The sequence below is a fragment of the Bos mutus genome, chromosome 16 (assembly GCF_027580195.1).
Source record: "Bos mutus isolate GX-2022 chromosome 16, NWIPB_WYAK_1.1, whole genome shotgun sequence".
In the NCBI taxonomy this organism is placed as follows: Eukaryota; Metazoa; Chordata; class Mammalia; order Artiodactyla; family Bovidae; genus Bos; species Bos mutus.
This window is the reverse complement of record NC_091632.1, coordinates 46911151-46936637: the sequence shown is the minus strand read 5'-3', so window position 1 is coordinate 46936637 and position 25487 is coordinate 46911151. Positions and strand designations below refer to the sequence as shown.

Here is a 25487-nt window from a genome sequence, read left to right as displayed (position 1 = left end):
TTATGCAGCAACCTTTTATTATTATCGTCCCAGATTTTGTTTAATGAAGATCTGTCATCAAATCAAGTACGGTATTTCACAACTATAAGAACTGCAAGAGACAAAAATGGAAAAGAAACATCAAAATCAGATTCATACATTACGTGATAAACAATATTCCTAAACGTAGTTTTCATTGTGAAAAGAGGTAACGAGGACAATTTTAATCTGAAATGATAGATAACACATGGGAATGGAGGAGCAAAAATGAGACAACCTAAATGTCTAATATTAGCATTTTGATCAAATAGATTAATACAAAATCATAGTATAAAGAGGCTAAAATATTTTTAAAATATTTAATAACACGGGAAAATTTAGAAAATATTTATTAGAAAGTATACATATAATCTTAGTTTTTGAAAAACATGTTTATATATTATTAATAGGAAAAGACTTGAAGTATATACAATAGTTATATTAATAGTAGCTATCTGTGTGCTAAGCGAATAGCTGGATTTTATTTTCTTCTTTATGCCATTCAACATACCACTGGTTGATTCTTGGTAATGGCAGTAGTTATTTTCTATAAAGTCACCACAAACACTGAGAGAGTGGATACTGAACCACTGCTGTGTGGGCGAACATAGGCTTAAATTCCTACCAGCCTCTGGCTACAAGGTTTTTGACAACCAGTCAGTACATAACCTTGTTTTATAAGTTTCTGGGTAGAGACACCTTATTTACTACAGTGTTGACTCATTAGCCCTGAACTCATGGCCAACAGGAGTTGGCCTGAACTCATGCCTGAACGAAGCTTATCTAACACACGTTTCCTCCACAAGGCTTACAGCCTTGTACTCAGCAACACTAGACGGCACGGAGCACCGGTACACCTGAAACGTTTGAAACAGCAAAACCATTAACGAGATTGACAGAAATGTGAGCAATGTGGCACTGAACAGACTCTGAAGGACACCTGTTTACTTCATGAGGTGGGACTGAGGCAGAGCATGACATTAGACATCAGCTGGGATATGCACATCAACAGATCCAAAGTTTTCACCTTTCTGACTGCATCTGCCAATGACTCCAAAAGCACTGGGGTGAATGATCAATGCTAACCAGTAGATGAATTCACAAACACAGAATCCACAAATAATGAGGACTGACTCTGAAACAAAACTTTTTTTTTTTCTGTTTAAAAGTAGTATCACCATGGAATTTTTCAAATGGTTATTCTGAGATACTGTCCAGATCTTTATAAAATCCCTGTAAACACAGAACAAGAATCTTGGGAGAAAAGGAGATATTAAAAATGATCTGACCAGAAAAGGACAAATATATGATATAAATTGTATGTGGAATCTAAAAACTAATACAAGTGAATCTACATACAAAACAGAACCAGACTTATAGTCATAGAAAACAAACTTCTGGTTACCAAAGGGGGAAGGGAGAGGGAAGGGAGGGGGAAAGGATAGATTAGGAAATGAGATTAACAGATACAAACTACTATAAATAAAATAGATAAGCAACAAGGACCTACTATTCAGCATAGGGACCTATGTTTAATATCTTGTAATAACCTACAGTGGAAAATAATCTGAAAAAATATATAACTGAATCACTTTGTGATATACCTGAAATTAACGCAACAATGTAAACCAACTATACTAAAAAAAAATTTTTTTAATGATCTGACTTTAAAAAGGATATTAAAGGGGAAAAAAGGAAGGGCAAGAGTTATGCTTCAATGATGGAAATGAAGCTCAAATCCAAAACAAAAATTATCATCTAGAGAATTTATCTAGATTTTCTTTAAACACAGTATTATGAAATGAGCTGCCATACCTAAAAGTTAATAATAAACAGAAAATGAGTGTTATGGTCTTGAGTGTAACAGTAGCCATATATGGCCTCAAACAAATCATGCAGCCCTGTCATTCTTGTTGAGAATCTGATGTAAGATAAGACTCTCACTATAAAAACGTACATATGGGGACTTCCCTGGTGGTCCAGTGGCTAAGACTCTGTGCTCCCAATGCAGGGGACCCAGGTTCTTTCCCTGGTCAAGGAACTAGACCCACATGCTGAAACTAAGAGTTTCCATGCTGCAACTAAGACCTGGTACAGCCAAAACAAATAAATATTTATTAAAAAAAAAACCCGTACATATGCATACTCATGTAAAATTTTATATACAATTTATATGCATTTTCAGAGTTACAGATTCTAGGTTAAGAGCTCCTGTCTGGGCCATAAACCATTACTCAACCCTGACATCAATCATGCTAGGTCAACTGAAAATAAATTAAAAAGGAAAATTTTAAAAACTTCAAATGATACTCCTCTAAATTAATAATCCAGTAAATACTTACTGATAATCACTAACAAAAGGATAACAGCAACCAAAGCCATGATGGCTTTTATCTACAACACAAAAAAACAGAAAAGATTAATGTTTCACGTCTTTATAATAGAGAGTATCTGTCATTCTATTTACCACATTACACTAACTCATCAACAGACAATCTCCTTCTATGAAAGGTTTCCAAATTTTTTTTTCATATAAACTTGACTATTTGCATCTTTCTGTAATAATCAGAGTTCCCCAAATTTGAGGGGTTATGCTTGTGTAGATTTTACTGTTCAAGGCTACAGAGTAAACAGTAATAATCAAAGCCTTCATGGGCCTGGTCTTTTTGTCTCTGATTTCACACATATTTCTAATGTAAGGCTAGGAAAAGAATAATCTTTTAGCAACTCTGTCCAAAAATGTCAGGATTCTATGAATACCATTGGCATCCAATACAGATGGTTCAATATACATAGTATAAAGCAGCATTTCTTATACAAATTATTCTCAAAGTATTAATATATTAGAATTCTGTTAGTTTGCGCTCCCCTTGTTTTCTTAGCATTTTTATCTCCATTTTGAGAAATATAATTTAAACTTTTTATGAATAAACCTTATTTAATAAATAACTTGTCTAAGAGCATTCTGTGTGTCAGTTTTACAGATAGGAGAAATCTTAAGATTAGTCCTTAGCTACTTAATATTTTAGGTCCACATCATCTCTCTCTATAAAATTGTCACATTCCTCATCTAATCCTAAAATGCATTTATAAATCCTAAAATGCAATTATAAATTGATTTGATTTGAATTCAAATGAAAGTGTTATCATCAACAATTTTCACAGATAATTGATAAAAGATGGTTCATTCAGAAAAAAGGTACCCAGTTGTTATAAACACATGAAACATTCCAGTGGATATCACAAATAGCAACTAGAAGCAGCTAATGAAATGTTTCTAAGATAAAAATACTGCTGACGTTTTAGTGGCATTATATTCATGACAAGAACACAGTGACCAAGAGAATACACGGAAGCTTTGGTTATCGTATGATAACCAAAAAATGTAGACACAGACTCAGATCAAATGAATATAGGTACATTTTCAATAGGTGTCTGGGTCCACATTACACTATAAAGTACTTTAGTGATGAAAGTGATCCAGAGAATATATGGAAGCTTTGCATTTTTTTTAAACCTGAAAACATTTCTAAAGTAATTTTGAATTTTACAATAGCTTTTCAAATTTACCAAAAATACATATTAATTTACCCTATTAATTTGTGCTAGGTTTAACATTTAGAAGATTTAAATGGAAATATTAATAACAATTTAAAAACACCTAAATAAACAGTTTCTAACACTGGCCAGGAAATGTTTACAACCAAAAATGACAGTATTCACGCATGTCAAAAGTGCACTTCTTCCAAACGACATGGACAAAAATCTGTTTCTCATTAAACATGTTTACTTATTTATGTTAGAAGTCAGGTTTATTGAGAGATTCTTTACACACAATAAAACTCACCCTTTTAAAGTTCATTTTCATGCATTTTGACATCTAGTTGTCAATCGCAGTTGAACGTAAGACACTTCATCACTCAGAAAGTGCCCTCATACCCTGCTGTAGTCAATCTCTACTCATCGACCCTTAGCCAGTGGCAACCTCTAATCTCTTTTCCATTTCTACAGCCCTTTTCTTAGTCCTTCCTAAATAATAATTATGAAGTTAAACCAGAAAATAGCAGTGATGTACAGACTATTAAAAAATATAAATTAAAAATATACTCTAATTTTTCCCCTTAAAAACATGCTATTTCTTTGATCTGGACCCCATAAAGTACAAAATGAAAATCTTTAGCTATGGTTAAAAAAAGCTACACAAAATGTATATTATCATTTTGTTAATGGCCACGTGAATGAGTCACGTGTATGTACTGGAGAGCAGGTTAATGGCTCGTTGACCTTTTGTTCCACCAAACTAATTTCCAGAACAGAACATTTGTATAGAAATAGAAAATTTACTCATTAAAAAAAAACCAGAAAATTTAAATTCTAGACAAGAGGAGCAATGAAATTTATATCTTCCCCTAAGTTCTATTTCTGAAAATAAGAGGATTCAACAGGTACACAGATAAAAAGAAGTAAATCTAACGAAACTCTTGGAAGAAATCCTTAGCATATGTCAACATCATGTTTTCAAAGTTATTCCTAAACTGGAAAATGAGAGACTTTAAAATGATACAAAGTATCAGGAGGAAAAAGATGAGATGTGCTCATATGAAATTTTCTATAAAATCTTAAGAGAAACATTTTTCTGCTTGATAAGCAGTAGCCATACTTGATTTAAGAAGTAAATTCATTTCCATAAAATGTTTTGCAGGAATATATCAGCATATAATGATTCCTAATTTTTTCCTTATTAAAATGTTTTACTTGCTATTCCTCTTATCCAAGTAATAACCAGGCCAGACCTTGCCAAGCTTCTGAGATCAGGCAGATGGGTTCAGGGTCGTATGGCAGAAGACTCTCTAGAATAATGAGGGACAGTGGGATTTTTTTAGACCCCCCCCCATTTGCCATATGAATTTTGACACATTCAACTGCTTTTATTTTTTCCCTCCTTTCCAACAGAAAATTATACTTTTCTCTAGCTTGCATTCTATTTTTTAAACATCTGTATGTAATGGTATAGGTTGTTCCAAAAAGGTACTAATAATAAATTATAAGTTAATATTTCTTATAAGATAAGTCTGCTACTGCTGCTGCTAAGTCTCTTCAGTCGTGTCCGACTCCCATAGATGGCAGCCCACTAGGCTCCTCTGTCCCTGGGATTCTCTAGGCGAGAATACTGGAGTGGGTTGCCATTTCCTTCTCCAAAGCATGAAAGTGAAAAGTGAAAGTGAAGCCGCTCAGTTGTGCCCAACTCTTAGCGACCCCATGGACTGCAGCCCACCAGGCTTCTCCGTCCACGGGATTTTCCAGGCAAGAGTACTGGAGTGGGGTACCATTGCCTTCTCCAAGTTAAGTCTAGAGGAAGCTAAATTATTAATAAAATGTGGTTTACTCTCTATGAAGAAACCCATGAAAACATCCTTTCAGGCACTGCTTGGTTCCTTTAGTTATTTCTAACCCCAAAGATATTAATTCGACAAATATTCAGAGTTCCACCGTGTCTCAGGCTCAGAATATATAATAATGAGCAAGAGAGTTGTAGCCCCTGTCCTTACAGAGCTTATAACCTAGAGGCCCTTTTTCCTTTATGTCTCTGACCACCACTGGATATGCTGACCAACCGATCCAACATCTTCTGGTCTACTTACTTTGCATCCACGCCACCACATTTGCCTTCGAAGTTGTTTGGATCTGTTGCTAAAAGCAGTTGCATTATCCGATAAGCTTTCTATATCACATAGAGGATGGAGAGAAGGATTAAACGACATAACAGGATTCTCTTATCTAGTCACACAAAGACAAGAAAATATTAATTTCTACTTCTGCAAATTTATTCCCCTTTAAGCATGAAAACAACATCTTTCCTTTCCTCCACCCACAAACTCTGGCATTCTGTATTCTTAAAAAAAAAAGAATGCAGGTCAGTTTGCTCAACCCACTTTTATAGAACGAGAGAAGTCTTCTAGGGCCTCAGTGCTTTCAATAAACTTATGAATTCTGTTAGAAAATACTCTTTAAAAACTCAAATACTTGGCACAACTACAGAAAAAATCTACAAGTTGGAGAAGGCTAGATTCTTAGATGATATCAAAAGTGATTCTGAAGCAAAACAGTACGAATTTTAAAAATGGTTAAATAATTTTTTTTGTTAAACAAGTCTGTCAAGGATTAATCAGATAGTCATTCAGCCATTCATCATTTAAACAATATATGAGTACCTAATAAGTGCCAGGAACTGTTATAAGAACAGAGACTAACATCTGTCAGTAAAGAAAGGTTTCTAAGTTACCAGACAAAGCGTGAGATAAAAAAGCTGGATAAGTTTGAACAGAAGTGATCAGACCTATTTTCCATGAGATCAGGAGAGATGCAAAGTACATCAACAAAACAGGACAAAAGAAAATACTCTAATTCTTCAATAATGAATTTTTAATTTTTCCATTCGCAATCAATCAATTAAAGCAATAATGCAACAATAAGATGTTTCAAAGTAAAGGGAGCTAATATATACAACTTAACAATGAAGTTTCAAACAACTCAATTGAAAAATGGACAGAAGACCTAAGTAGAAATCTGACTTGTGGTTGCCTAGGGTGGGCAGTGGGTGGAAGGTAGTAGGAAAGGATGGATTGGGAGTTTTGAGATTAGCAGATGCAAAACATTATATATAAGATGAATAAACAACAAGGTCCTAGTGTGTAGCACAGGGAACTATAATCAATATCCTGGAATAAACCACAATGCAAAAGAATATGAAACAGTATATATATTTGTGTGTATATATAAATGCTATACAGTAGAAATTAACACATAAATCAACTACACTTGAATAAAATAATTTTTAAAAAAAGTAAAGGAAGCTAAAGTTAAAACATTAAAACCATAAATACCATTTTTCCTAAGACAAGATTCCTAAACTTTGGCTAGAAAAATGGGAGAAGTACACTATCAAAATACAGATTAAGAATTTCAAGAAATATATGAGGTATCTGTACCTGATTTGTCCTGTAGTTCATCTAGTCTCTCCCCTCTTTCTATTACCTTTGTAATATTTTCTTGCATGACATCAATGACTTCATCCACCTGATTCTGAACACTAGTTTAAAAAAAAGATTAAAAAATAATGTATTCTTGAGAATTTTACAATTTTTGAAAATTTCATTAGACACTGTAGAAAATAACAAGTTCTCAGAATCATTCAAGTCTAAAGTTTTTAAGTTTAAGGCTTGTGGCAACATTCCTCCCATTTGTGAGCTTGAGTACTCACGAAATTAAAAGACAACATAATATAAATAAAAGTAATATTTAACTTAAAGATAGTTTATTCTTAGTCCGGTTTCTACAAATTAAATGCATTGTCAGAAAGCTCAGTAACTGCCTATTTGGTTCATTTTTATAGCCCCAGTACCTGTTACACTGCTTGGGACAGAGTATGCACTTAAGACTTATCAGTTCAATAAGTGAACAATTTGGGTATAAGTCCTGCCAAGCACATCCAGCTACTTGAGAAAGAGATATAAGGCAGTGAACGTCGAGGTCTGCATTGAACTATAATGGAAGCAGAGCTATTGTTCATCAAGGACCAATCTTGAAATTTCTAGGTAGTTATCTTCCATCAGATGCAAGAGACAATAGCCTAAATAAGGCGCAGCAGGGTGGAAATGGACAAAATGTACGGCAGCTCCTACCCATGATCAGATTATATCTATTCTTTATATCAATATACCTACACCACATGTGATTTTAAAACAAAACCAACGTAACTGAAGGAATCATTATGTCCTAGAATCCCTATAAGCAAAAGACTCCATGGATATAGACAGATTAATTGGAATAGAACTCATAAAATTCCAGATTAATTCTTACTAGATGATCACAAACCTAGGGGCATTATCTCAACAGTATGACATATATGTAATCTCCATGGCTAATGGAAACTACCCAACATTTAATTTTTCTATCAAGTGACAAATAAATTACTGTCATGCTCTCCTTCAGATAATACTATCCACTGGTATAACCTTCTTAATCCAGCTACCGTATAACTTTCATCCAATACATTCAATACAATACACATTCAATTAGGGTAACGGAAAACGTCATGACTGTGCTTCTACATTTCAAGATATTTTCATGCCAGAACACTATTTTTATAGAAAAAAATTTATATACTTATTTACTTTAATAAAAAGGATTTTTTTAAAGTAAAAACATGTTTCCCCATGATCTTTTACATTTCACAGCAATCACAATACTTTGATTTCTATTTGTATTTTATGTTGGTCTTATCTTCACTATTAGACCATAAATGCAGTAAAAACAGAAATTGTCACACTCACTCATCTGTTTCCCAGGTCATGCGAAATGTGCCTGGTAGAAAATAGGCATTCAACAAATATTTTCTGATCTGAATTATGTACTTCATTTATTCAAAACTACTTACGAAGGAATTATGCTGTTCATTGTGGACACTCATGTGAATGTTTTGAACCTGATCCTCAGCAAGATCACAGTCTAGTGGGGAACACTGGTAGCTAGGATTATACTACCATATGTTAAGTGCTATAATGGAAGGAAGTCCATGGTAGCTGTCATGCAGCCTAGATCAGTCCAGCCTGGACCAGAGATGCCATCCACATCCTGGTGCTAAGTTTTAAGGGGTTAAGAGTGAATTGGGCATAGTTAGAAAAAGGTGATGGATGGTGGGGAATTTCTAGGCTAAAGGAATAAGAGGAGGGGATATTTCAGGAACCAACGATTAACTGGATATGGGTGAAGGAGTTAGGGCAAGAAAAGGGTAGAGAACTTCTAGATTTATAAACTGAGCAACTGAGTAGATATAGATGATGGTCACTAACTGGAAAAGAAAATTAAGGACTCAAAGGAAAAGCAAGTTTTTGAAGGAAGGGGTGGAGATTTATTTCATTTCCAGTTAAAGAGTCATGCAGTAGAAGAAAGGACACAAGAGAGAACCTACCCTGGAAAATATAAAGGTACTCAGAAGACATTTTAACATTGTTTTTAATCCTCCTTCGAGTCTGACAGCACTTGAGCTCCTGAAATGTCTCTAATTATCACTATAGGGAAGCTGCATGGTGTAGTGTAGAGAGACCAGGCTCTGGATGCAAACAGATCTAGGTTTGCAATTCAGTGTCATCACTTACTATGTATGTGGCTTTGCAAGTCATTTTGCAAGCCTCTTTGAGCCTCATATTTTCTCGCCTTTAAAATGAAGATGATAATCTTTCCCTTATGAGAATTATATGTGACAGTGTTTTTTAAACACTTAGCATGGTTCCTAATGTTTAGTGTGTGTTTAATGTCAGTGTTCTTCCATTAAGAAAACAAAAAAGGTCATGCTCTGCTACATACACTCATCCCTTATTTTATAAAGAAAAAATTTATTTGCACAGTTAACACCCCATCTTGTGGCCTCTTAAGGTACTGTTGACAAAAGAAGTTTAAAAGGTCTGTTGTATTTTTGCAGTTTTATATTTTTGCTGTTCATCATGGAATATTCCTTGAGGACCTTATAAAATTAAAACTGGTTAGACCAAGGCTATATATAGTTAGGAGATTTCCTACCCATGGAAAAGAATGTCTACAATTCACGAGAGTAGCATTTATAATGCTATAATTTAAAAGCAAAGGAAACATTCTAAAGAGAATCATAAATTTTTATATAGGCATGTGAATATTTAAGATCTTTCCCAAAAATCTTCCCTAAGAAGTGACACTGGTATACTAAAAAACCCATTAAAAGGACCTACTGTATAGCACAAGGAACTATATGCAGTATCTTATAATTTATAGTGGAAAAGAATATGAAAAAGAATATATATACTTTTTCAGATTCTTTATATATGTATGTATATATAACTGAATCACTCTGCTGTATACCTGAAACTAAACACTGTAAAACAATTATACTTCAATAAAGGAAAAAAAGGGACACTGGGCCTGTTTTGTGGAATTAATGTTATCAGTATGTCAATCAAATTTGAACAAAGCAACAATGCTGCTGACCCACGCCTTGTATGGAAATGTTACATATTAAGTGGTAATAATACACCTTAAAGAAACTCACCAGTGCTAGCAATTTTAGTTACTATTCATAAACAAATGCCAGGTATTTGTCCTTGGGCAAGTGGTGTGGCATGTTATGCTCCACGATTTTGGGCCATTTTGCACGATTTTGGGCCATTTTGGACACACGTTTGAGTCATACTCTGGTTAGATAAGTATTCATGGGGTTGTACCAATAAGGTTTAAATTGTATGTTTTGATGACTGATCACCTTCTAAGTAAATCTGATAAACCTTCAGCTCTAGAGTAAGAACTCAACCGTCCCTTACTGTTCTAAAATTCTGTGATCAAAGTTATTGTGATAATTTACTATGCACATATCCATATTCACATATATGTGTGCTTGGCACTTACTAACATAGACATAGTCTGCAATGCCTATTATGTACAACCAACACTGGTTTAGGAGTTCAGCCGGAAAGTCATATTGAGAAGATTCACTGGGTCATACTCAGTACCAGGCTCAGTCTGGGGAAAGATGTCAGACAGGAAATGAAACATATTGGCAGGGAAAAAACGATGTGTCATCTGTGGAGTCCTCTTCTCCAATGGCAGGTGAGGTGTATATATGTGGGTGGACAGAGAAGTCACTCCAGCTCAAAGGAGGAAAACCTCTCTGCGATGGCATCCTTGCAACCTTGAATGTGCTGTGGTACTTCCGGAATACGAGAGGGTGAGTGACTTGTGAGGCCATCTCTTACTCACCTCTCCATCTCTCTCTGGAGACTGTCATGAGTCTGATGACACATGAAGCTTTCTGCAGGATATATCTGCAGACTATAAACCTCTATAAACCTGGGCTAGAACTTGCACCTTTGTAACAGGGTATCTCACAACTCAGACTGCAGCCTCCTATAATCATTTTTGGTGTATAGGACAAGAACCCAGGGAACTGGTACCTTTGGCTACTCCTCCTTTGACAATCTATGTGAGTGATAAACTGTCTGGACCTAAGTGGCTCATTGTATCTTGACTGTCGAAACAGACCCTTGAAGCAGCAGAGACTCTCTTCCGCTGGCCTCAAAGGAGCAAGCACTGTGGGTTCTACACCTGCAAGGAAGTGAATCCTACCAACAACTACCTGAACTTGGTCAGCAGCTTCAGATGAAATCAAAGCCTGGGTGATACCCTGATTTCAGCCTTGTGAGACCCTGCACAGAGGGCCCACCTAAGCAGTGACTGAACCCCTGACCCATGGAAAATGTGGGTTGATGAATGTTGTTTCAGGCTACTAGGTTCAGGGTAACTTGTTATGCAGCAAGAAAAGATGAAAACATCCCATTTAGTATACTAATTCGTTGGTACCTTGACTGTGTATTTCAGAATCCATTAACTAGGATTTGGCTAAGTGTGGGCCTATTTCTTCATTCCAACAGCTATGTGACTAAAACCCAAGTATCTCATCAATAACTTGACACTACATTATAGCATACTTTTCACTATGTGCCATCTACATCCAGACTTAGGGGAGCAACTACCCCTCTTTAGATCTTGAACCTGGGCCATTCAGTTTATCTTCCAGTTTATCTTTTATAGTGTGGTAATTTTCCAGGGCTATTTCACTTCTCCAGTTATTCCTTCTCCTTTCTTGTCTGGACTCATATACTTCTTAAATACATTCACTATAGCATTACCCACCATCTACCACCAATAATATATACAGAAAAGCTTTAAACTGAAAATTAATGAGCCATAAACTTAGATCAGGGCTTCCCTGGTGTCTTAGTGGTAAAGAATTCACCTGCCAATGCAGGAGACATGGGTTCTATCGCTGATCTGGAAAGATCCCACATGCCTTGGAGCAACTAAGCCTATGCACCTCGAGAGAAGCCACCATGATGAGAAACCTGCACACCAAACTAGTAGCCCCCGCTCGCCACAACTAGAGAAAAGTCCACGGAGCAACAAAGACCCAGCACAAACAAAAATACATAAATAAAATCATTAAAAAAATCCTTAGATCAATAAATGGGTTAGGATAAGTAATAGGTATGAATAAATTCTGGAAGTATATAAAAAAGATACTGTACTTCAGAAAACTAAATCTATTATGTTGCTTTTATTTTCATGCTGAAAATGGGAATCATGTTATAGATTTAAAACCAAAATAGACCTTGAGATTATGCTAAGTAAATGAATCTGATATACAGTAATAAAAATCAACAACCAGGAACTGCATTTCCTTAGCTATAATTAAGAGGTAGCTCTGTGGGAAAAAAAAAAAAAAAGACTGGGTTTTTACAACCTAGAATATTAGTTTACTTCAAGGATTAGCAAATTTTTTCTGTAAAAGATAAGACAGAATAGTTTTTAGATTTTGTGGATCATAAAGTCTCTTGTCACTACTACTGAAATCTGTCATTATAGTTTGAAAGCAACTAAGATAACAGGAATGACTGTGTCAATAAAACTTCATAAAAACTAGATTTGGCCCATAGGTTGTAGTCTGCCAACCCCTGGTCCAGGTACAAATATGATAATCATTTAAACAAATAAGTATCTCACAAACTTACTGCTTAATTTTATCATTTCTAGGTCCAAATCTTGGTCCAGATGGTCCTCTTCTGAAAAAAAAAAAAAAAAAAAAACCAACCCAAGAGACACCAAATACAATTAATAAGGAGAGCATTAAAACAAACACCAAAGCAGAAAATACACACATACACATTGAATTCTAAATATGGATCATTCATCATAAGGAACCAGATTTTACTAGTATTGATAGAACTTAACGATATATAATCATATCTGTATTTGACTGGTACTTAGTACAGGCTGTCACAACCCAATTCTTCTGAATGTTATCAGTTTCAATATAATTCTTAGTTATACACAGATATTCTAATCATTAAGCTTTGAAATACCACAACAACCAAAGTGCTAGGGATTATAAATAACTTTATGATCAACTATAAAATCTGCCTGCAATGCAGAAGATCCCGGTTTCATTCTTGGATCAGTAAGATCCCCTGGAGAAGGGATAGGCTACCTACTCCAGTATTCTTGGGTTTCCCTGGTGACTCAGACAGTAAAGAATCTGCCTGCAATGTGGGAGACTTGGGTTCAATTTCTGGGTGGGGAGGATCCCCTGGAGGAGGGCATGGCAACCCACTCCAGTATTTTTGCCTGGGGAATCCCCATGGACAGAGGAGCCTGGTGGGCTACAGTCCATAAGGTTGCACAGAGTTGGACAAGACTAAGCAACTAAGCACATAGAACACTGTAAGTCCAATTACCTTGAATTTAGGCTCTAATGAAATGCTAATTTTCAGGGATGACTATAGAGAAAAATCCATTCAAAACACTAAGTTTTTTAAAGTATGTTTTCTGATTACTCATCTTAAACTTAGCAACATAACTAAAGGGAATGGAGTCTATGAAAATATTAACATTTCTCAAATTATCTCTCCATTATAGTCAAGTATTGTATCATTTAAATATATCCATTTTAGTATGCTGGAAATAAAAATTTTTGGATATTTTAAGTGATTTTCCTTCTTCTGATGATAGAAAACAAGGTATAAACCACAAAACTCAAAGAATAGGTTCTGACCAATTAAACATTCAGTTCAGTTCAGTTCAGTCACTAAGTCGTGTCTGACTCTTTGCCACCCCATGAACTGCAGCACACCAGGGCTCCCTGTCCATCACCAACTCCCGGAGTTCACTCAAACTCATGTCCATCGAGTTGGTGATGCCATCCAACCATCTCATCCTCTGTCGTCCCCTTCTCCTCCTGCCCCCAATCCCTCCCAGCATCAGGGTCTTTTCCAATGAGTCAACTCTTCGCATGAGGTGACCAAAGTATTGGAGTTTTAGCTTCAGCATCAGTCCTTCCAATGAACACCTAGGGCTGATCTCCTTTAGGATGGATTGGTTGGATCTCCTTGCAGTCCAAGGGACCCTCAAGAGTCTTCTCCAGCACCACAGTTCAAAAGCATTAATTCTTCGGCGCTCAGCTTTCTTCACAGTCCAACTCTCACATCCATACATGACCACTGGAAAAACCATAGCCTTGACTAGACGGACCTTTGATGGCAAAGTAATATCTCTGCTTTTCAAGATGCTATCTAGGTTAATTTACCATTTTCCCCTACTCCCAGCCATTGGCAACCTCCATTCTACTTTGCGTCTCTGAATCTGACTACTCTAGGTGTCTCAGATAAGAAGAATCATGTAAAATGTTTATGACCAGCTTCCTTCACTTAGCATAATGTCTTCAAGGTTCATTCATTTGTAGCGTGTTTCAGAATTTCCTTTTTAAGACTCAGTAATATTCCATTGTGTGTACATACCATATTTTATCCATCTATCCATTGACAGACACTTGGGTTACTTATACCTTTTGGCAATTATGAATAATCCTGCTATGAAAGTAGTGTTGAATAATCTTTAAAAATTATTTCGGAATTTTATTGCTTTGTCTCCCTTTCAATACACAGACAGAACCACAGTGTATGGGAGTTGATTTTGAATAAGTGTGCCGGTTTTGTCATCAGGCCCTTTGGAAGTTGTACAGCATTATTTGGGAGTAAATCTCCAGTGTACAGAGTTGGCCTGAAAAGTTTGTTTCTTACTTACATTCAGGTATTCACTTATTTGGCCAAAGCATCTGACCTTCTTTTCAATAATGAGTCCTTTGTTCACAGGTAGCTATTGCTGTAGTCTAAGGCTTCTCATTTTAATTGGCACTGTTAGCAATTAGCTTTGTGACACTGGAAATTTTGTTACATATAGGAAACATTCTTCCCACTTCATCTGACCTTCCTGCCATAAATGATACTATTTCCTCTTATTGGATTTGCTTTCCATCCTGTAAGCTCTTTTTGTGATTGCCTCATGGCTGTCAATTACTTTCATAAAGTATTTTTTATTTGGGGGGAAAAAAGTCTTTACAAAAAACTCCACAACATTATAGCAGAGGGAGGTAAATGCTTCCTCCCAGGCTTACTCTGCTACATCAACCTTCAGAGAAAACTCCTGCAACAATATGTCATCCTTCCTGTCTTTGCAATTAAAACTTAGGCCCTTTCTAATTATAACTGCAAAGGATGGATCAAGTTAATTAATTCTGACAGAGCATCAGGGCAATTCAATGGGGAAAAGATAATCTTTTTATCAAATGGTGGTGGCACAAATAGCCATACGCTGGTCCCCCTGGTCCCCCCTAAAATTATCCTTCACCTTTACCTAAACCATACGTAAAAAATTAATGTACTACAGATTATAGACCTAAATGTAAAAGCCAAAATGTTAAAACTTCTGGAAGAAATCAAAGAAGAAAATCTTAGAATCTTTGGGTTTGGCAAAGATTTCTTAAGCAAAAACAATAAAAGAAAAAATTTAATAAACTGACTAAAACTCTGCTCTTCAAAAGATATTTATGAAAATAAAAAGACTAAAAAAAGAAAAGAAAAAAATTAAGTTACAGACTAAGGGTAAATATTTGTAAAAACATTTATCTGATAAAGAACTTGTAAAACATATTTTAAAAAAAGCTCCTACACCTTAATAAGACAAACTTAGAATTGGGCAAAAGATTTTAACACATACATCATGAAAGAAAACATGAGAACAGTAAACACGCACAAAAGAAGTTGTTTAGCATAATCTGTAGTTAGGGAAACGCAAATAAAAACCATAACGGGATACCACTATACACCAACAAGAATGGCTAAAATTAAGACGGACCATACACAGTGGTGATGAGGCTTTGGAACAACCAGATCTCCCGTACAATGCTGGTGGGAACATAAAGTGGTACACACCACTTTGGGAAATAGCTGTAAACATATACCAGCCATTAAAACATAAACTTAATGTTATGTATGTTAAGTAAACATAGTTACCATCCTAAGTATTTACCCAAGAGAAATGAAAGCATAAGTCCACATAAAACCTGTACACAAATGTTTACAGCAGTTTTATTTATAATAGCTAAAAACTAGAAACACCCCAAATATCCATCAATAAGTGAATGGGTAAATGTTCATACAATGGACAACTACCCAAAAATAAAAAGAGACAAACTACTGATACATGCGCCAGCATGGGTGAAACTACTAATACATGTGACCGCAAGGGTGAATCTCAAAATAATTATGCAGAGTGAATGAAGCCAGTAAAAACAAAAGCATACTGTAGGATTCCACTTATCAAAAAAATCTAGACGATACAAGCTACAGTGATAGAAAGAAGACTAGTGGCTGCCCACGGACGGGAAAAGTGAAGAGGTTTGAGGAAACTTCTGAGGTGATGGCAATGTTCATTATTTGATTTTTCTGATGATTTCACAGGCATACAATGGATATGTCAAAATGCATATTGTATACTTTATATGTATTTTACTGTATGTCAGTTAGACCTCAATAAAGCTGTAAAACAAACAAAAATAACTTACAGAAAAAAGTCCTCTTCTTCATCTGAATCATCTTCTAAAAGATTTCTCTGTCAAAAAAAGAAAAAGACTTGAGTTTTTCAGATTCCCAGGGGCTTACAAATTGTTAGGGACAGAGCAGTGAAACAAGTTCTATCCTGGTGAAATTTCTTAACTCCAAGCTTCCAGACAGAGGGAAGGGTAATTACATGTGCTTCACCAGAAGCTAAAAGATACAGAACCGCAGTGCGGACTTTCTAAGAAAATGCTTGTAACACAGAATCCTCTGACTGACCACAAGGTAGAGAGAGGTCACTGAAGCTGGAGTGGGAGTAAGGAATGCAGGCAATCAGGAAGGGGTAAGTCCTTTCTCCTCCCTCGGCCTTCCAGTCTCTATCTATTTACAGAACCTAAGAAGGAGTCAGGAGGCAAAGGAGAAATGTACTGCAGTTGCAGAGTCCAACTCCAGCATCAGAGAGAGGAGTATATAAGGTAGGTTTTAGAGCTCAGAGACAAGGCTTAACAACTGGCACCTAATAGCAACTCAGCCCATGAACAGCCCTCTACACATATTTGAACTTCCAAACAAAAACAACTTTATACTTTTACCTTATAAGATACAACTGTTTTTCTTAAAATGAGGAATGTCTCACCTTCTCCCCCAAAGGCGAAGATATAAAGTTCCAAAAGGAGGCTAAAGAAGAGCAAAAATGAAACCTTTTCAGCATACAAGACCTCCAACAGTATGTACCTTATAGGTAGAACAGTGCCTCCCCACAGATGTCGACATGCTAATCATGGAAACCTTGACTATGTTCCCTTGCATGGTAAAAGGGACTTTGCAGAAGCAATGAAACCAAGGATCCTGAGGTGGGAAGGTCAACATGGATTAATCATGTGAGTCCAGTCATCAGAGTGTTCTTAAAAAAGAGAGAGGCAGGGACTTCCCTGGTAGCTCAGTGGCCAATGCAGGAGACAAGGATTCGATCCCTGGTCTGGGAGGATTCCACGTGCCCCTGAGCAACTAAGCCCATGTGTCACAATTACTGAACCCATGCTCTAGAGCCCATGAGCCCCAACTACTGAGCCCGCATGCTGCAACTACTGAAGCAAGTGTGTTCTAGAGCCTGTGCTCCTCAAAAAGAGGAGTCCCCACTTGCTGCAACTAGAGAAAGTTCACATGCAGCAATGAAGACTCAGCACAGCTAAAAACAAATAGATAAAAGTAAACAAACAAACTTTTTTAAAAAGAGACAGGGAGGCAGAAGTGAAAGAGGTGGGGGACACTGGAAGATGTTACACAGCTGGATTTAAAGATATAGGAAGGGGCATGAGCCACGCAGGGCAGGCAGCCTCTAAAAGCTGGGAAAAAGCAAGAAAACAGCCTCTTTCCTAGTCTCCTGAAGGAACACGGTCCTGTCAGTGCCTGGACTGTAGCCCAGTAAGATCCACTTTGGACTTCTGGTCACTAAAACTACAAGATAATAAGTTTGTGTTGCTTTAAACTTGTGGTAATTTGTTACAGCAGCCATAGGAAGCAAATACACCACCCATGTACCTTTTCTGAGAAAATTACCCAAGGAATTACACTGGCTAAGAAGAAAATTCAATCAGAACAAAGATCTTAAGATGGAGACTGATATACTCAGTAAGTCTAATCAAATGTGTGGTCAAACCGAAAGGGAAGATGATAATGTGATTATGAATTATAATGCACAGCTATTGAAAAAGAAAACATGTAATATAAAGAAAAACTTTAAAAGAATCTCAAACTTTTCTAACAAAACCCAAAAGCAGGAAGAGGAGAGTAAAGTGAGGAAGTAAGCAAAGTGACATGCTCATCTTGGTGGGGAGAGAAGTGGAGGAAGGGGGAAGAGGCCTAGAATGAAAAGTAGTCCAGAGGGGCCCAGTTCTCAGCATGTTGACAGAAAACACAAATTTAAACATTATTGCTAACATGTCTGGGTTTCCCATGTGGTGCTATTGGTACAGAGCCTGCCAATGCAGGAGAGATGGGTTCAATCCCTGGGATGGGAAGATCCCCTAGAGAAGGAAATGGCAACCCACTTCAGTATTCTTGCCTGGAAAAGTCCATGGACAGAGGAGCCTGGTGGGCTACAGTCCACGGGGTTGCAAAGAGTTGGATACAACTGAAGCAACATAGCACACACACATGTTAACATGTAAAGTTAATAAAAGAGAAGGAAAAAGGGAGAAAGGGAAGAAATTTTTTATCTATCTAGTGGTCTTGAGCGTAGGGGAAAAGTAAGGAAAAATAATCAACTTAGCAAAAGAAGTTAGGGAAACTTGGGAAAACCTAAGAAATATAATGAAGGACTTCCCTGGTGGTCCAGTGGTTAAGAATCTGCCTGCTAATGCAGGGGACGCAGGTTCGATCTCTGGTCCAAGTTAGATCCCACACACTGTGGCGCAACTAAGTCCACGCACCTCAAGGAGAAGCCCTTGCTTCTTGAAGAGAAAGCCCATGCGCCACAACAAAGAAACCCTGAGTTCAACAAAGACCCAGTACAGCCAAAAAATAAATAAATAAAGATAATATCATGAATATCATTATCTCTATATATTATTATAAATAATACACAATGAGCAAGAAAAATGAAAAGAGGATTGCTCAATATTCATTTAACAAATATGTTTGAGCATCTTCTGTGTACCAGGCACTGTTCTAAGGACCAAGCACCAGCTTAGAACAAGACAGATAAGGTCTGAGCTCTTACAGAAAAACATCTGATGATGATAAAAGTTATGCAGAGAATTAAAACAGTGATGGGATAAAAAGTGACAGGGTGACTAAATGAGATTAGGCTGTCAAGGAAAATCATTCTCAAAAGGTGAAATTTAGGCTGAGATCCAAACAATATTAAAGAGCCAACCAGAGATTAAGATGAAGCGCATTCACTGCCAGCAGAGGAACCAGCTAGTGCAGAAAATGTCCAAATAAATTCGTTATCACAATAAACATGAACGGTCTGAATGCTCCTGTTAAAAGTAAAAACTATATGTGAAGTTCAAAAAAATTCCAGCCAGTATCTGTTTATAAGAAATTGACCTAAAATAAATGTCAAATAAAGAATGGAAAAAAGAGAGAGATGGAGAAGATATACTAGCAAATTCCAACAAAAAGTAACAGGCTGGGAAAGAAATTTGCAACATACTTTCAGACTAAAGGGTCTGATATCTCTATTAAATAAAGATCTCTGACAAAAAGACACAAGACAGAAAAATCATCAAAGGAGAGAGACAATTCCTAACAGAAAAGAAATGGCCAATGACCACATGAAAAGATGTTCAAAGTTAATAATATTTAGGAAGATACATTAGTGACTTCTTTTAACAAATATTTCTAGAATGCTATTGTAGCTAATAAGCAACAATCATTACATTCATAACACAGCTTATTTGCCCCCTATACTAAAGATACAGTGTTTATTATAGTTGCCAAATGAGAAACACAATGAAAACCAATGTTTTTACACTTATCCACTGAACAAACACAAGTGCTAAGTATACATTATCACAAAAAGGGTTACGTAATACAACAAGATATCATTTCACACCCACTAGGCAGATAACACAAGTGTTGGTGAGGAGAGAGTGGTGTTGAGGAGAAATGCAGAGAAATTAGAACTCTTACACATTTCTGGGTGGGAATGTAAAAACTGTGCAGCCATTCTGGAAAACAGTTTGGCAGTTCTTCAAAAGGCTGCACACAGAGTTACTATAGTACCAAGTAATTCTACTCCTAGATATTTACCCAAGAGAAATGAAAATATACGTAATAAAAAGAAAACAAAACTTGTACGTGAACGTTCATAGCAACAGTATTCTTCATAATGGCCAAAAAAATATAAATAAGCCCCAATGTTCATTAACTGATGAATGAATAAAATGTGGGACATTCATATACTGGAATATTATTCAGCAATAAAAAAGAATGAAGAACTGATACATACTGCAACATGGATGAACTTTGATAACATCATGCTAGGAAGCCATTTACAAAAGACAACATAGTGTATGCTCCCATCTGTATAAAACGTCCAGAATAGACAAAGCTATAGATCTATGGTTGCCTAGGGTTGCAGGGATGAGGAGAACAGGGGTTGATTGCTAACAAGTACAGAGTTTCTTTTTGGAATGATGAAAGTTGACTGTGGTGATGATTACATAATTCTGTACTAAATATTAATTACTAAAATCCACTGAATTGTATACTTTTAATGAGTGAATTGTATGGCATGTGATTTATGTCTCAATAAAGCTATTATCAAAAAAGTATAATAGAAAAGAGGAACAAAAGTTAAAGTTTCATAAAAGTGATTTATAAATTCTTATAACCAGTTATCAAATGTCATGATCTGATAAACATTCAAAAGGAGGACTCTCTTTAAACAGCCAATTTTGTTCAATTCTGGTATCTAATATCCTATTTCTATAGCAAATTGTGGTAGTAGTCAACCAACAATGTAGAAAGGAAGTGCCATTCTTTGTAGTAGAACTGATTGAGACTGCATATCTTATACTGTTGAGTATATACATAAAGTTGATTTTAAAAGTTTACTAGCAATTTGTCTACTGGTGGATTCTACCCTCCTTCAAGCAAAACAAAAACAAAAACTGCAGAAAGAGAATAAAGGGATGACAAATGATTCCTATACTATACTTCAAGATACCTCTATATCATAACATGCTGGACAGAAGCTCTTGGTGTGAAAAAGGAGTGTGTAAAATGAAGTCAAGTAGACTATCAGCTCTACAGAGGAGAGACAACGCCCTCCAGTTTTTAGCACAATGCCCAGCATATAATGGATAGCAATATTTATGTGTTGCATGAATCAGCAAATAAAGGAATGGCAGAAAGACAGGAAGTGAGGAAGGGCTTCAGGTGGATGAATGAAAAACAACAGCTCTAATTCCTTCCCTCAATAAATCCTTATTGATTACTTATTCTAAAAGAAAGCTATCTACAATATTCATATCAATGTTGTCTTCCAAAATGCTGCATAATTTTTAGATTTTTACAATTCTGCATAGAATATTCCAAAATAAACAAGAAATTGACCATTATATAAAAGCTACTCTGGCTCTGAGGCAACTGCAGGACCAGAATTCTTTATCTGCAATTCCAAAATCTAAGAAGTTTTGAAAACCAAGAGATTTTGTAAGTTTTGGAGTCAAAACTCACTTCAAGGAAAAGCTGACCTGAATTAATGTTTGCTAATTTATTTATATACTTAGAATAACCAGACATTTCACTGAGAAACATTAGTATGTTTGGAGGTGCTGCTCTAGACTCCCTCAAAAGGCTCTTGTAAAATGTGCACTAACTACCTTTGTAAAATCTGAAAAATTCTGAGGAACTCCAACCACATTTGGCTCCAGAGTCCAAAAGAAGATATTGTGTATTTATATGAAATTCCCCTCTAAAGACTAGAAAGAAGCTGGGAACAAAATGTGGTCACTAATAGAAACAGAATTTGGCTGAGTCCCAATCTAAGTAACATATACTTTTTAATGTTTACTGTGAATAAAACATACAGGATTCAAATATAGCCATTAACATTAGATTTTTCTAAAATTATTTACAAAAGAAAACAAATTTTGAATCTTTCCTTTTTAAAGATTAAGATTCTGAACTTACCCTTTCACTTTTCACAGAACCTGTGACATCATCATCATTTAGGTGGCGCTTGAACTTGGGAGGCATCTTTTTTAATGAGGTACTCTTCTACTTCCCAGCAGGATAAATCTTTACCACCTTAAAGAGAAAATAAATTTCATCAGATGTGAAACTTTGGGGTGCAAGCTAAAGTAGTAAAAACAGCACACAAGGCCCGATGTGATGGGGCCCCCTCCACTTCTCTGACTTCAACTGCTCTCTCTCACAGGGTCTCCACACCTCCTCCATGTGAGGACTCAGTACACAAAAAATAGTTAAAACCCTGAGAAAAATGGAGGTAACTTTTAGAGAACATGTGCAGAAAATCAGTGATAGACAGCATTTTTATAAAATGAAACAGAAGACTCCACAGGAGAGGAGGGAAAAACAGGAGGCTGTCCCCTTGCAAGTGAGACATCAAATGCTTCAAGATTTTAATTTGGAGTGAGAAGACAGAAAACACTTCAAATTCTCTCACTCACTTTTAGTGAGTTGCATCAACAATGATTCCATTTCCTCATCTGTAAAATAGTGATTTCAAGGCTTCTGCATGGAGTTGGGATGGTCATATCAGATTAATACATACATGCAAAAACATTCTGTAAATTATAATGCCCTGTTCCAGTGCATAATACCAGGTGTTCCAAGGAAAGGGATATGTTTGCTAAGTGCTGGGTTAAACAAAGTCAGGTTTTCTGTTTGCTACAGAAGATCTGTTTTTAAAATGCTTATTTGCATTGAGTTTTTTCAGGAACATGCTTGAATATGCAACATATTCAAAATTTTCTTGAGGAAAAGCTGACATATGCAAACAGAAGTTTTCAGTATCTTGGACAAGAAGATGGATGAATAACGAGAATAGTTAAGGTGTACTGAATATTTTACTCTGTGTTAGGCACTGTGCTCAGTAACTTACACACATTTTTTAATTCTTTACAACACTTCTTTGAAGTAAGCACCAAGAAATCAAGAGAAAACTAAGGCTTGGGAAAAGATAAGTAACAGCATTAGTCACTCTACTGATTGAAATAGCAGAAACACAGGCCTAAATTATTAATAACTGTGCATGATCAATTTTAGTATTTATTCAATAAGTTGTCTATCAGGTTACACAATTCTGTTCTATAAAGACCGTTTCCCTGTAACAACCCAGCAGCCCTCTTTCCCTTTGCAAACAACAACCTCTAAGATCTTTAAGCATAATTAGACATCAGTATGGTGGTTAATCATTCACTTAAAAAAGAAAAAAACAAGCCCAGAGTCCAGTTTCATAAACCAGATAAAGTAAAATTTTAAGGTGACTTCCCATCCAAACAAATTGATATAAACTTTTCTTTGATAAGAAATAATTTTCCAAACCAGAAACGTAATCACTTGTAACAAAAACCAAGTACTTGCTACCTAAGTAACAGCTCTAGAGTTCTTCATTCTACAATATTTCTGTCACGTACACCCGGCATCTGACCCATTTTATTCCTCATACTTCGATTTCTGAATAATTCATTCATGCAGAAATGTTACAGAAAGTATGGAGAAACAGATGACAAAAGAAGCAACCAAAGGACTTGAGCTTTTAATTACACCTGCATTTTATTTATATTTTAAACCCTACAAAAGGGCTGCTTCAACATCCAAAAACAAATAGCAGGCAGACTTACATAACATCTTTGTGAAACGTACAGTAAAACTACAAGTTTAACGATGAGCAAACCCAAATTCAGGGCCCATAATCCAAGAATCAGCTTCATGAAGGCAAGAAATCAGCGACTGACAAACATAAAAGCCATCAACAAGGCAGCAGGCAGATTATTAACTGCACTTGATGAACGATAGGGCAAATGATGATATTTGCACCAGACGACTAGTAGAAATAAACCATGCTCAGAAATTAGACTTATATATATTCTCCCTAGATCTCTCCTGCCCAAAATACATATAAATTCAGGTGTTTGTGTCTAGGTATATATGTAAACAACAGAACCTTCAGTGATGTATTTCAGTATCACCAATACATTTTTATAATGTCACATCACCATAAGCATCTTATGTCATCATCATACGTTCACAATTTCCTGTATTTTTTGAAGAGGCAGTACGTAATATACTTCTAACCTGTTGTTTAGTAAATGTTGGCTTCTTTTTTGCTTTACGCAAACAACAAGCACACCAAAACGCCTAGTATTTCATTTTAGAAAAAGCTTGAAATCTGTATAGAGGGTTCCCTTTTCCCAGCCTCCGTTCCCTTTCTGATTCCTCAACTCTCATCAGCAATGTTGGTTGGTACAGTTTCACGGAAATGAGTGACTTGGATGGACACAGCCTGAAGATGTTCTTCACAAAAGCTGTCAAAGTGTTAATGATTCACCTTACCCTTCCGGTCATTATAAACGCAACGGGATTGGCGCGCTCTCTCCCCAGTCATTGAATAAAGAAACAAATCTATCCCTCCAGCAAGCAGCCCCGTTCACCCGCCCCCGCCTCAGTCGCACCAGGTCACGTCCCCCGCCATCTGCTCCTGACTCTAGTCCTTTTTACCCCAAGATACGCACTCACATTCCGGGCTGCCTCCCAACTCTTCTCCAGTCTTCCCTATCCCCGCCGCTGTTGTCCTCCCATCTCCCCAGAGCACCCTACAATTTCTATTCTTCTCCCCCTTAACCGCCCCTCATTGCACACCCAGGTCCTGATCGTTCTTCCTCAGGGTAACCCGCCCCTCCGACCCCAGCCTTTTCCCACTCGGCGACCCCCGAGGCCAGCCCCTCAGCCCGACGCGGACGTTGGGGGCGGCGGGGCACGGACGTCGTCTCCGTTTCCTTCCTCCGCACATCCGCCCCTCCCGTCGGGCCCAGGAGGACGGCCGTACCTGAGTCTCCCTGGGAGCTCCCGGCAACTCTCCCGGGCGGGCGGCGCTGGACGGGCGGGGGAAGGAGTGGGAATCGGAAGAAGAGAGCGGGGAGGGGGAGACAGTGGGCGCGGACCCGGCGTCGGCTGCTTAGCCGCAGCTGCGCCCCCGCTCATCGAGCCGATCGGCCCTCCGCAGCCTGGCTCCAGGCTGAGGGGGCGGGTCCAGGCCGCGGAGATCGTCGAGGGAGTCGATTTCCCCTCAGCTCTCCTCTCGGAGGCCGCCGCGGACGCGAAGCTTAGGCCTGGATGGCCCAGGTGATTTTGTCTGTTCAGGGAGGAAACACAGTCGCGGGTTCCCAGCCGAGGTCGGCCGTTCCGGGGAGGTGGAGGAAGGGCTGAGAAACCCAGCGCTGGGCCCTGAAGGCCTGCTCGAGACGGGTTGATGAGGCGTTAATGAGGCGGTGCTTTGTGCGGGGTCCATCCCCCGAG

At 37.2% G+C, this 25487-nt stretch overlaps 1 protein-coding gene across 4 annotated transcripts; it reads right to left on the bottom strand.

Annotated features, from left to right (window-relative positions):
* Positions 1-25248, bottom strand: VAMP4 (vesicle associated membrane protein 4). 4 transcript variants are annotated; one of them, XM_005902405.3, is made up of 8 exons: positions 25018-25248; positions 22137-22253; positions 16499-16545; positions 12612-12659; positions 7008-7108; positions 5661-5740; positions 2361-2412; positions 1-91 (listed from the first exon to the last, which is right to left on the bottom strand). In XM_005902405.3, the coding sequence occupies exons 2-8, from the start codon at positions 22200-22202 to the stop codon at positions 63-65; spliced, it is 423 nt and encodes a 140-aa protein (XP_005902467.1). In that variant the 5' UTR covers positions 22203-22253; positions 25018-25248; the 3' UTR covers positions 1-62. The 4 variants fall into 4 exon arrangements, with proteins under 4 accessions (XP_005902467.1, XP_005902465.1, XP_070241391.1 ...); XM_005902403.3 differs by having other exon boundaries at positions 12612-12662; positions 25018-25208; XM_070385290.1 differs by lacking the exon at positions 25018-25248 and adding an exon at positions 24708-24845 and having other exon boundaries at positions 12612-12662.
* Positions 25249-25487: the final 239 nt, after the last annotated feature.

What these genes read in the sequence shown, in the direction of transcription:
- VAMP4 (XM_005902403.3), bottom strand. Translation starts at nt 22,202, where the DNA reads ATGCCTCCCAAGTTCAAGCGCCACCTAAATGATGATGATGTCACAGGT. An exon ending in TGAACTACAGGACAAATCAG is followed by an intron (nt 5,741 to 7,007) that starts GTACAGATACCT and finishes TATGTGATATAG; the next exon opens with AAAGCTTATCGGATAATGCA. An exon ending in TGTGGTGGCGTGGATGCAAA is followed by an intron (nt 2,413 to 5,660) that starts GTAAGTAGACCA and finishes TTTGTGTTGTAG; the next exon opens with ATAAAAGCCATCATGGCTTT.